Source organism: Oncorhynchus keta, chromosome 12 (genome assembly GCF_023373465.1).
Source record: "Oncorhynchus keta strain PuntledgeMale-10-30-2019 chromosome 12, Oket_V2, whole genome shotgun sequence".
NCBI classification, from domain to species: domain Eukaryota; kingdom Metazoa; phylum Chordata; class Actinopteri; order Salmoniformes; family Salmonidae; genus Oncorhynchus; species Oncorhynchus keta.
Genome location: NC_068432.1, coordinates 6,478,464 through 6,491,243, shown reverse-complemented (window position 1 = coordinate 6,491,243; position 12,780 = coordinate 6,478,464). Strand labels below are relative to the sequence as shown.

Below are 12,780 nucleotides of genomic sequence, written 5' to 3'. Positions count from 1 at the left end.
TGTCACAAACACAATTCAAACACACATATCAATATGGTGTTGAATTGAAACATACATCTGTATAAATCACGCGTTCGGTAGAATTTGCTGTGAAAACGATGAAATATTGGAATAAAATGGAGAACAAGTTCAAGGCAATGAGAGGCCGATTTGAGGCAAGGGAGGGAGCGGTGGTGCATCAACAGAAGAAGAGAGGAAGGGGGCAGTTCAGTGGAGAAGTCGAAACAGAAAAGTTGTGAGGAGAGAGAGAGAGAGAGAGAGAGAGAGAGAGAGAGAGAGAGAGAGGGGGAGCAAAGTTTACAGGCACACATTGAGCGACTGACAGCGGGGAAGAAGAGAAGGACAGACAGACAAAGAGAATAAACGTATGGACAGACGGAGAGTGGAGGATTCTCAGAACCAGTGAGCCTGACAAGAGAAGTGGACAACCACTGTGCCCCTGAAAAGAGTGAGTGAAGGAGGGAGATAAAAAGGGAGGGAGGAGGGCTGTGCAGACAGAAGATGAGCGAGAGGTGAGATGGAGGGATCTGCAAAAGTTGAGGGACCAAAATAGCTCATGGACCGTGGACATTTTTGTAACAGTCGTGTGAGAATTGTGGAGACAATAAAGCATGTACTGTACCTGCAGTACAGAGTAGTGTAGGTTTTGGTTTGGCCACATACAGTTCTAGAACATGGAGCTACAATTCGGTGAAAGAGGTGAACGATTTTGAACTTTGAAGTTTTGGGAGGCAAGTACTGACGAATGAGAAGGATGAGAGAAAGACAGATAGACTGAAAGAGAAAAATTAAGAAGTGGTAGAAGTGAGACAAAAACAGAAACCAAGAGAGGGGGCCAAAGGGTAAGAGAGAGAGAGACACACACACACACACACACACACACACACACACACACACACACACACACACACACACACACACACACACACACACACACACACTGTACAGCGTGACGAACGAACAGATGAGAGTGGAGTAGCGAGTGGAACAGAGGAAAGAGAGAGGGATCAAGAGAGAGAGAAAGAGGGAGGGAGAAAGAGAGTGACAGACAGGGAGTAAGAGAGAAAAGGACGGGGCACTGTAAACTACAGGAAGCCACCGTGTCAAACAAACAGGGGACTAGAAGACCTCCAGTCCAGAACCAGCCACCAGCCTCCAGTCTCCATTGACTTCAGGGAGTCGCAACGCCTGCTGGACAGCATGTCGGCGAGCCCTGGGCCTCGTGACTCAGACCTACTGCTGTTGGAACTCCAGGCCCCAGGGCCGGTGGGACTGCAGACACTGTTGGACCTGCTAGTGGGGGTGTACCAAGAGTTCCGCTTCTCACCCCTTGCCAGGGAGAAGTACGTTGCGGGCTTCCTGCAGTGGGGTCAGTCCCTTACTTACAAAGCCTTAACTTAACACTGTGTGTGTGTGTGTGTGTGTGTGTGTGTGTGTGTGTGTGTGTGTGTGTGTGTGTGTGTGTGTGTGTGTGTGTGTGTGTGTGTGTGTGTGTGTGTGTGTGTGTGTGTGTGTGTGTGTGTGTGTGTGCAGATGTAACCTTACATGTGTACTTACTGATTTAAAACCTGCCTGTGTTTCAATTTGCTTACATGTATGCCGGGTGGGCCGAGTTTGCCCTTTTGGGATTATCCATAGGTTCTATTGCCCCGGGGTAAACTAAATTAAGCACAAAGTATTTGAAAGAAAACGATTACACTCCCCTGCGTATTTATTTGTAGAGTGAAGCTACATCTTTTTATTTAATACTCTAGCATTTTGGATTTGAGATCAAATGTTTTATATGAGGTGACAGTACAGAATGTCAATTTTATTTGAGGGTATCATACATATATGTTTTACTGTTTAAAAATGAAAGGACTTTATGTATCTAGTCGCCCAATTAGAAGGTGTTATAAGAGCCATGGACAAATTGAATTATAGTGTATTAAATGAAGTCAAAAGTTTAGTATTTGGTCTCATATTCCTAGCACGCAACGAGTCACTTTTATTGTAAATAAGAATATAATATTTCTGAAAATGTCTACATTAAATTGGATGCTACCTACCATCACTCTGGATTCATGAATGAATGGTGAATGTACAAAGATCATACCCCTCAAAAAATGTGCATGTTTTGGAGACATGATCTTTGTGTATCTGAAACCTTTTGTGGGATATGGTTTCATCTTGACATTAGACTACTTTAGAAGTCTGGAAACATTGGACAAACTGTGATTAGAAAGTGTAAAGTCCCTAAAATGGACAGCATTACGACTAGTTCTATGTTTATAGAAGCAGTCAACCCTTGGTTGTGGTGAGTGCATGTGATGTGTTCCCCAGAGTAGCGTACTGAGTCATGTTTTGTTCTACTAAGGGCAGGAGAATAAAGTGTCCTTACAGTGTAAAGACAGCAGTGAAAACACAAGGTCATGTAAGCCAACACCCCTCTGTTAACCTTCTTCCAGCCCTCGTGAGCCCCCATGATATTTCAGCTGGTGTCAGCCTGTTAAACCCACCAGCAGTCACAAACATGCACACGCACACACACACACACTTTACAGCAGGAAATCACAGGACCCCCCCCCCGGCTACTAAAACTGAGTACTGTTTTATTGGGAACATTGGCCTCACTGTTGGACATAGAGTATGTGAAAAGAACTCCTCACATCTTCACACTTTTCTTTTCAACCTTACATCGTTTATCCTCCAATTCTGAAATGATTAATTGACTACAAAATCAGTCTCCGGATTTCAACCCTGTTGAAAACCTATGGTTTGAATTGAAGAAGGCCGTCCATAAGACCGGACGAAGGATATCAAGGATCTGGAAAGATTCTTTATGGAGGAATTGTCTAAGATCCCTCCCAATGTGTACTCCAATCTCATAAAACATTTTAGAAAAAGGCTCAGTGCCATTATCCCTTCAAGGTGAGGTATTGAAAGATATTGAAAACAGAGGTGGCAATAATTTTGACCCTTAACTTTTAGCTATATTTTTTATTACAAAATCTCTTTATTTTTTTAATTGTATTAGTATATAATAATATGTTCAAATTGTTTTGGGGCACACAATACAGCTCAGTATTTGTATTATTTATTTTATAGTATTTTTTTGGGACCAGACTGTATATTCCATGATATTTCAATCAAAAAGATGTGTATACATGTATGCTGTAACATATATGGTGAATGGTTCCACATGTCCCAGTATATACTGTACAATGCAGTGGCGGTGAGTGCCGTTTAAGATGAGGGAGGAAGATTTTTTCCTCTGGCCTTAGTTCTATTACAGCATATTGGATGAAACTCATTCATGTTCCATTCACCCAGTTCAATGTAACATCGATAGGTTTTGGCTACTACATGATACTGACATTTTCCCTATACCCATCATGATGTGGCTACAACCTAGCCTAGGTTGAGGTGGCTACAACCTAGGCTAGGTTACGGTGGCTACAACCTAGCCTGGGTTGATGTGGCTACAACCTAGCCTAGGTTGAGGTGGCTACAACCTAGCCTGGGTTGAGGTGGCTACAACCTAGCCTAGGTTGAGGTGGCTACATTCTAGCCTAGGTTGAGGTGGTTACAACCTAGCCTAGGTTGAGGTGGCTACAACCTAGCCATAAGGGTGTTTCAGTAGGCTAAACTAGCTTGCTGCATTTGCTAGCTAAGTAAGTGATACTGAAAGTCCAAAATAATTCAGAAATCTTTTCTCTAGCTTCTCCTTTTTTGGGGGGGGGGGGGGAGAAATTAATTTGTTAAAAACTGTTCAACAATTGTCTTTCTTTCTCTTTGAGTCAACTACTCACTACATTTTATGTGCTGCAGTGTTAGCTAGCTGTAGCTTATGCTGTCAGTACTAGATTAATTATCTGATACTTTGATTGGTGGACAACATGTCAGTTCATGCTGCATGAGCTCTGATAGGCTGGAGGAAGTCCTCTGGAAGTTGTCATAATTACTGTTTAAGTCTATGGAAGAGGGCGAGAACCATGAGCCTCCTAGATTTTATATTGAAGTCAATGTACACAGATGAGGATGGAGGCTCGCTGTCCTCCGGCTACACCATGGAGTGCTGTTGAGGCTACTGTAGACCTTCTTTGCGAAATAGTGTTTTAATTCATTTTTTGGTGTCAATTGATTATATTTAGTATAGTTTTATCTAAAAAAGGATTTAAAAAATTATGACATTCACTGAGGAAGATCACCAATCCACATTCTGTCAGATCTGTGCTCAAACTTAATTTCTCCTGTACTCGTTTGAATAAACTCTTTGTGTACAGTATTTCAAAATGCTTCGTAAATATGTGATGCGACTGAGTGAGTGTGTGTGTGCACAAAACGTTGTGTATGTGCGTGTGCATGCAATCGCTCGTGTCCTCCTGCTTCTGTGTCTGTGCAATTTAGTCCAGTGGCCGAGGGATATCATATGTCACAGAGATGGAGGTTCCTATTTTGGTCTTAGCATGTGTCCAGTCTTGCTCGGGGATGAGTGTACTGTAGAGTGTCAGATGTGGAACGTTGACCAGTTTGTGGGATTAGTGTAGGCTGAGTGGGTTAGACCTCAGTTAATCTTTGCTTAACACAGTAAGCAAGGCAGAGAGTCAGGCAGAGAGTCAAGGAGACTGGTTGGTTGTGGGGATATGAAATCCCCAAAAGTCCCCACAAATATAGTAAATCAAGGAAAATTCTCCCTCGTGTGGACATTTCCCATATCCCTCAGAGGATAAAGGCTATTTTAAATTTAGGGGTTAGGTTTAGGTTTAGGGTTACAATTGGGGTTATAGTTGGAATTAGGGTTCGGGTAAGGGGTTAGGTTCAGGGTTAGGATTTAGGAGTTAGGTTTAGGGTTAGGGTTATGATTTAAGGTTAGGGTTATAGTTAGGGTGAGGTTTAGGGGTTAGGATTAGGATTTTGAATGGAAATACATTTTAAATCCCTATGAGGTTAGATTAACATAACATGTGTGTGTCAGTCTGTCTGTCTGCCTTTCTTTCTTTGTTTCTCTCACTGTGCATCTTTCTGTCTGGATCTGTGTGTATGCCCCCCCCTCTCTCTCTTTCTCTCTCTCTGTCTCTCTGTCTCTCTCTCCCTCGTTCGCACTCTCTCTCTCTCTGTCTCTCTCTCGCTCGCTCGCTTTCTCTCTCTTTCTCTCTCTCTCTCATTCTCTTTCTCTCTTTCTGGCAGGGTTCTGGTCTGGTCTGGTCACTCCCTACATGGCATTCATAACAGAATGAGTTTTAGATGGGGACATGGCCAAAGTCAACATGCACAGGAACAGGCTGTGGCTCAATCACCCTCCTTTTCAGCTTTCAGACTTTTTGGACCTGAAAAATGTCGTTGACAACAAGTGCCGGTCGTGTTGGCATGTAGCTCAGGTGGACTAGAGCGATGTGTGTCTCAATCTGGGTTTTGTGTCTTATTAATGACTTATTATTGGGTTTTCCTTCTTTTGAAGTTTCAATGTAGACACAGCATGCAACAAGGGGGTAAACATGTACCATCATTGCTCCCGCTTTGAGAATGCAATCTCATAGTTGCCGACAAGTGTATTACATGAATCATGTAACACTATATCTATTGGAATGACTGTGTCAGCAGCTACAGAGGAGCTATATGAGTTTTCAACTTGGGATAGTTCCTTATCCTCTTCATGATATTAGTATTTTGCATCATTATTTTGGGTTATTATGTTATCTCTCAACAAATCAGGGTCTGTGTTTTATGGTGCCAAATAGCGGAGGGGTTGCGTAGATGCTGTGTAGATGCTGTAAAAAGTCACCTGACTTACCCATATGTCACTCAACCTTATCAAGGCAGCTCCTCCACTTATTTTAAGTTATTAAGAATCTTTCTTTCCAAAAAATGTACACAAAAACATAGCAACAGGACTCCCACCCCTCCTCCCTCACGCTCTAATTTTTCTCTCACTTTCTCTCTCTGTCTCTCTTTCTCTTTCGCTCTCTCTCTTTCTGTGTCTCCCTTTCTCTCTCGCACTCTTACTTTCTCTTTTTGTGTCTCCCTTTCTCTCTCGCACTCTCACTTTCTCTCTCTGTCTCTCTTTCTCTCTCTTTGTCCCTCTCTTTTCGGCTCCCTGTCTCACTAATTTTTTCCTGTCTCTGTCCATCTCCATGGAGGAAAGACATGTACATTTACAGATGTAGGATCTTTGAGCCAGTTTGCTACAGCAGAAATGTAATTCTGCAGCAGGAAATGTGAATTATTATGTGTATTATAATTCATGTACTTTTTTTCCAGGGGTTGATACATTTTCATTTAGGGCAAATAAAGTCTGAAATGTTGAAGTGGAAATTACTAACTTTTAGAAGCCTTTTTAAATATTGAATACACTACAAGTTAGCAGGAAAATGCTCATCAACAAGTGATACAATTAAGATCCTACATCTGTGTGAGACAGTTGGATGGCTTGGCACATTTTCACCAGGTAAACAACACAGACAGGAAGAGGAGAGGAAAGAATCTCATCCCACTCCATACCATACTTTCCATCAGGGCCCTGTTCTCTGTCAACGTGTGTGTGTGTGTGTGTGTGTGTGTGTGTGTGTGTGTGTGTGTGTGTGTGTGTGTGTGTGTGTGTGTGTGTGTGTGTGTGTGTGTGTGTGTGTGTGTGTGTGTGTGTGTGTGTGTGTGTGTGTGTGGGTTTGTGTGTCTGGGTTTGTACCCTGTGATAATCTAATTTTAAGTAAGCTACTATGAGAAGCCAAATTTAACATTTTAGTATATAAAAATGTTTCATTATATTTTGTTTTCTAATGTTTTGTCTCAAAGATTCTGGTAGTTTATATGCTAAAATGTTGTTGTTGTTGCTAAAACGACATCAAAACCTCAGGAAAGGCGGCAGGATATTCACGCCATCCTTTTAATCCATTCAAATCGTTGACGCGTGCGGCCATTCCTGACTCCAATCAATGTTAATGGATAGAGTCAGCATAGGCGGGTCTCCTTTGCCTAGCTTGAAGTAGCTTTGTTCGTTGCATTGAGACAATTTCACATCTATTTGCACATGGGTATTGCCTGAACATGTTGTGTGGGAAATCTGGGGTAAGCTCTTTACTTGTTGGCGTGTCTACATAATGTGGCACTCGCATCTGTTGAACAGAACGAAGGTGAAGCTTGCTAACCAGCTAGCAAAAACAACCTGACAAATGGACACTATACTGCACCTCAAACAATATCGAACGCGCCATTTCGAGGGTTTGAAGAGTGGAACATCAACTATAATGAAAGATAAGACTAGACAGCGGCAGCATACACGAGCTCTACAAGACGTGACTTTATTCATGACAGGCAATCACCATCTCCCTCACTGCTAGCTGTCGGGCAGTCGAACAGTGAGAACTGGATTGTCCACTGAAATGTCATTACCAATTAATACTATTTTCCCGGACTTTTACACATCTTGGACATTTACTTTGGCTTTGTGGATGTAATGGAAATGGGGCTTCTCCTGCCACTATAAATGTGGGCCAGAGCCTTGGCTTCTACAAGATGGATAGGGCTAGTGGGAGGATTCTGCTTCCCGACCAGTTGGATGCCCTAATGGATGGAGCTGCCTACATGTGTGCAGTGTGGGAGAACTGTGTGTGTGTGTGTGTGTGTGTGTGTGTGTGTAACTTTTTGTGTCAGTGTGTAAATGGAACCAAAGGAGGCCTTGGACATGTGTCTCCCAAACGAGCATAGGCCTGCTGTGTGCATGCAGAATAAAATGATAGCAGAGCCATGTCCGTGACTTCTACATTGCCATCACCGAGAGGTTCACCCTGAATGACAAATGAATGGAATCCATTTGCAAGTGAAGGTAGGCCAAAATGGATTTTCCTAGGCTACTGTTGAATGAACATGGGAATAGACAACATCCCTTTGATGCGTTTGATTTATCAAGCTCGAATTTCATGTTGATGAGTCACTTTTGCAACGTTTTGAACTGTTAATTGTAGATATGGACATTCGTTTGAACCTTATTTATTATGTACAGTATGTGTGTATAATAACATTTTACATAATAATATTATTGTGTGTGCGGTGCATTGACGGAATTGTAAATCCATTGTGAATGGAGTTTGCTTTGCCACCTATTCGGATGAAATGTGTCCATGTATTGGTCTTTTTTTTAGTTCCAACTATTGGTTGTAACTTTGGCTGCTACATCGGTCTACAGCTGAGCTGAGTTGAGCAGTGTGTCATTTTGTTGGATGATATGAAATATGCCACCATCAGAGACGATTGCTTGAGTATCTTTGCTAAATTGGTATTTACATTGGTTGGGAATTGTTTGTCAATTTGTATGGTTGTATGGTTAACTTGGGCTTCATCGAGGTTTATTGTGAGTAAATCTGGCTTTGATAATAGCCAGTTCCTACCCAGCCACTGACCTCACTGTGTGTGTGTGTGTGTGTGTGTGTGTGTGTGTGTGTGTGTGTGTGTGTGTGTGTGTGTGTGTGTGTGTGTGTGTGTGTGTGTGTGTGTGTGTGTGTGTGTGTGTGTGTGTGTGTGTGTGTGTGTGTGTGTGTGTGGAGGAGGATACAGCTGATCAGGATGGGTGGAAATCGAGAAGGATGATTTCTGACCTCACATCCCCTCCTGTGGCATTACAGTCATCATCTCTTTAAACCAAGCATGTCCTGCTGACAGGGACACATTCTCTGACACTCCAGAGTGAAGTTTCCCATAGGAACAGATCAAAGATCAGCTTCCTCTCCGCCAATCTTAACCTGAACCATTATTGCAGAAAATGCTAAACTGACCCAAGATCAGCCTCCAGGGTATATTTCACCCATAGCCATTCTCTGAGAGGTAGTTAGAGGCTTGTGGGTTCCTACACTGTGATTGATGAGCTTGCCTGGCACAATGGAACATTTGCAAACACGGCACATCTGACACTCCAGGCTGGCAAAATCAAATGCTGGTGGGTTCAGGATGTTGGAACCCCTATGGGCTATTAGTAAGGTTAGAAACTCTATCATTGACCACATTTACATGCACACCAATATCCTGTTATCATATCCCGTTTACAATAACCCGAATAAGATGCCTGGGATACGTTGATCTTAGAGGGGATACTGTGGCATGTAAACATCTTATCCCGTTTTACTGTTGTTTTTCGCGATATGCGTAGGCTCAGTTTCGCATAGTAATCAATGTAAACTGTTGTGGTGAGGGTGGAATTTCAACCACAAGATTGTGTCACCATTATAATGAATTCTCAACATATTAAAACCTTGTAAAAATATGTTTTAGTTGTACCTCTGAAACAATGTCAGATCTTCAACACTATATCCACTATCAGAAGATTTAAAAAAAAAAAAAAAACAATAGGCTGGGCAGCACCTCCTGGAGCAGGGAACAATAACCAGCATTCAGGGCTTAGAACCACTCAGTTTAGAATTGCAAATATTTTGTAGACCACAAATTGACTGCAAGAAGCCCAAACAGATATAATGTTTGACTTTAACGTAATCATCTCAAACCTTGCTTACATTTGTATACTATCACGTGTCTCTCTATTATGCGTGGGAATACTTGGGAACAGACTTCTTAAATTAAAATCACTTGGAGCTCATTTCCTGTTGTTTTTACAGTCTTATGTACCAAAAATTATAATAATTATAATAACAAAAAAATGATTACAAAAATGTTTTTGTTCAGAAAACTTGGGGTGCCAAATAAAACCACCCGCGGGCCGCCAGGCTGAATAGAAATAGCGCACATAGAACATATCTACCACTTCTTAGACTTGCTTACAATGCGAGTAACAGATCTATAACTCTCATGTGAATTTGGTCAGGTCGCCCAAAAGTTACGCTGCAGCTTTAATAAGTAAACATAGTCACTGTTGCTATAATTTTTCTCCCCAAAGGCTAGGTTTAAAGGGTAGGTTTAACAGATACAAATTAAATGTAACCATGCTTTATAAGTCATATATCATAAATTTGACTATTTAGGCCTATATATATTTAGGCCTCATCAACAGCTATTGTTTCAATTCAAGCCAAAATTTGACTAAAATAGGCAATACATATAGGCCTATGGTTTTAAGCGTTGGTTGATTTAAAATGTAATCTTCAAGTTAATCATTAATATGTTGGATTCACATCTCCTTATCAACAAAAAAATCTAAGTAAAAAATAGAACTACATCAAATCAAACTGAGGTAATTGAGGTAATATATACATGTAGGTAGAGTTATTAAAGTGACTATGCATAGATAATAACAGAGAGTAGCAGCAGCGTAGAATAGGGGAGGGGGGGGCAATACAAATAGTCTGGGTAGCCATTTGATTAGATGTTCAGGAGTCTTATGGCTTGGGGGTAGAAGCTGTTTAGAAGACTCTTGGACCTAGACTTGGCGCTTCGGTACCGCTTGCTTTGCGGTAGCAGAGAGAACAGTTTATGACTAGGGTGACTGGAGTCTTTGACAATTTAAGGGCTTCCTCTGACTCCGCCTGGTATAGAGGTCCTGGATGGCAGGAAGCTTGGCCCCGGTGATGTACTGGTGCAGCTGTAAAACCTTTTGAGGATTGAGGACCCATGTCAAATCTTTTTGGTCTCCTGAGAGGGAATAGGTTTTGTCGTGCCCTCTTCATGACTGTCTTGGTGTGCTTGGACCTGTCTTGGTGTGCTTTGTTGGTGATGTGGACGCCGAAGAACTTGAAGCTCTCAACCTGCTCCACTACAGCCCCGTCGATGAGAATGTAGTCCACAATCATCTCCTTTGTCTTGATCACGTTGAGGGAGAGGTTGTTGCCCTTGTACCACACGGCCAGGTGTCTGACCTACTCCCTATAGGCTGTCTCATCGCTGTTGGTGATCAGGCCTAACACTGTTGTGTCATCGACAAACTTAATGATGGTGTTGGAGTCATGCCTGGCCGTGCAGTCATAGGTGAACAGGGAGTACAGGAGGGGACTGAGCAGGCACCCTTGAGGGGCCCCTGTGTTGAGGATCAGCATGGCGGATGTGTTGTTGCCTACCCTTACTACCTGGGGGTGGCCCATCAGGAAGTCCAGGATCCAGTTGCAGAGGGAGGTGTTTAGTCCCACGTCCTTGGCTTAGTGATGAGCTTTGTGCACTCTATGGTGTTGAACGCTGAGCTGTAGTCAATGAACAGCATTCTCACATAGGTGTTCCTTTTGTCCAGGTGGGAAAGGGCAGTGTGGAATGCGATTGAGATTGTGTCATCTGTGGATCTGTTGTGGAGGTATGCAAATTTGGGGTGGGTCTAGGGTTTCCGGGATGATGGTGTTGATGTGAGCCATGACCAGCCTTTCAAATCACTTCATGGCTACCGACGTGGGTGCTATGGGGCGGTAGTCATTTAGGCACGTTACCTTCATTTTCTTGGGCACAGAGACTATGGTGTTCTGCTTAAAACATGTAGGTATTACAGACTCGTTCAGGGAGAGGTTGAAAATGGCAGTGAAGACACTTGCCAGTTGGTCCATGCAGGCTCTGAGTACACGTAATCTGTTGACCTGTTTAATGGTCTTGCTCACATCGGCTACGGAGAGCGTGATCATACAGTCGTCCCAAACAGTTGGTGCTCTCACGCATGCTTCAGTGTTGTTTGACTAGAAGCGAGCATAAAAGGAATATAGCTTGTCTGGTAGGCTCGTGTCACTGGGCAGCTCACGGCTGGGTTTCCCTTCGTAGGCCATATTAGTTTGCAAGCCCTGTCACATCCGATGAGCGTCAGACCCAGGGTAGTAGGATTCAATCGTAGTCCTTTTGTGGGGTATTGTCTGTAGATTGTTGAGATTTTTAGAATAAGGCTGTAACATCACAAAACTCAAGAGGTCTGAATACTTTCCTAAGGCACTGTATAGGGAATAGGGGGCCATTTGGGATCCAATCAAGGAAGTAACAGGACTCTGCAGGATTATGTTGTTTCCACAAGAATCTCTCTCTCTCTCTCTCTCTCGAAAGGGTTTACAATGTTGCCTTGGTCTTGCACGCATTCCTCCCCACACAAGAAGGCATGGGAGAAAAAAAGGAAAAATGATGGGGCTGAAAAACCTGCCTTAAAAAAGTATTAAACGGTGGTGGCTATTCTTAGACACGCTCTTAGACTATTTCAGAACACCAGTGTCTTAAAGGGGAAGTGGGGGCTTGTTACCGTCATAAGTGCATACAGTTTTCGGATGGTGGTCCCAGCAAGAATTAAACCCACAATTCTGGCATTGCACGCTCCATGCACTACCAACTGAGTCACAGAAATACACGTGCATGTGTTTGTATGAAAGGTAAAAGGAAATGGACGATTCTTCCCAGCATGCCCGGGGGCCTTCTTGTCAACAGTGTGTGTGTCAGGCTTGCTTTTAAAGAACATGTGATGTATAAAACATTTTCTCCGTACAAAACACCATCAACAAAAAAATGCTGGCCCTGATTAGCATGACATTTTTTTCCCCAACACCCTCTTTCCTTTCTTGTCCAATAACAACTCTCTATCCTCTAATCACAGTGGAGCCCCTGGTGAGGCAGGTGAAGAAGACGCGCATCAAGAGGGATGACTTCCACATCTTGAAGGTGATTGGTCGAGGGACCTTCAGTGAGGTGAGAGGACACCGCACAAGGTCAAGGTGCACATTGGACAATTGAATCTTGTCTCCGTTGTGACATGTTTGTGGCGCCGTATTTATAGGTGGCTGTGGCGAGGATGCGTAGCACACAGCAAGTGTACGCCCTGAAGATTATGAATAAGTGGGACATGCTGAAGCGAGGAGAGGTAAACATAAACACACATACACACACACAGGAACCTTTCAGTATACTCTATTC

General features: G+C 42.9%; 1 protein-coding gene across 3 annotated transcripts in view; it reads left to right on the top strand.

The window, feature by feature from the left end:
* Window positions 1-275: 275 nt before the first annotated feature.
* Window positions 276-12,780, top strand: part of LOC118391758 (myotonin-protein kinase) — a 38,330-nt gene continuing 25,825 nt past the window's right edge. Inside the window, exons 1-3 of one of the 3 annotated variants that reach the window (XM_052457696.1) lie at window positions 276-448; window positions 12,464-12,555; window positions 12,644-12,727. In XM_052457696.1, coding sequence (XP_052313656.1) covers window position 448; window positions 12,464-12,555; window positions 12,644-12,727 — 177 coding nt within the window. In that variant the 5' untranslated portion in view covers window positions 276-447. The other 2 variants (XM_052457694.1, XM_052457695.1) reach the window with 2 other exon arrangements.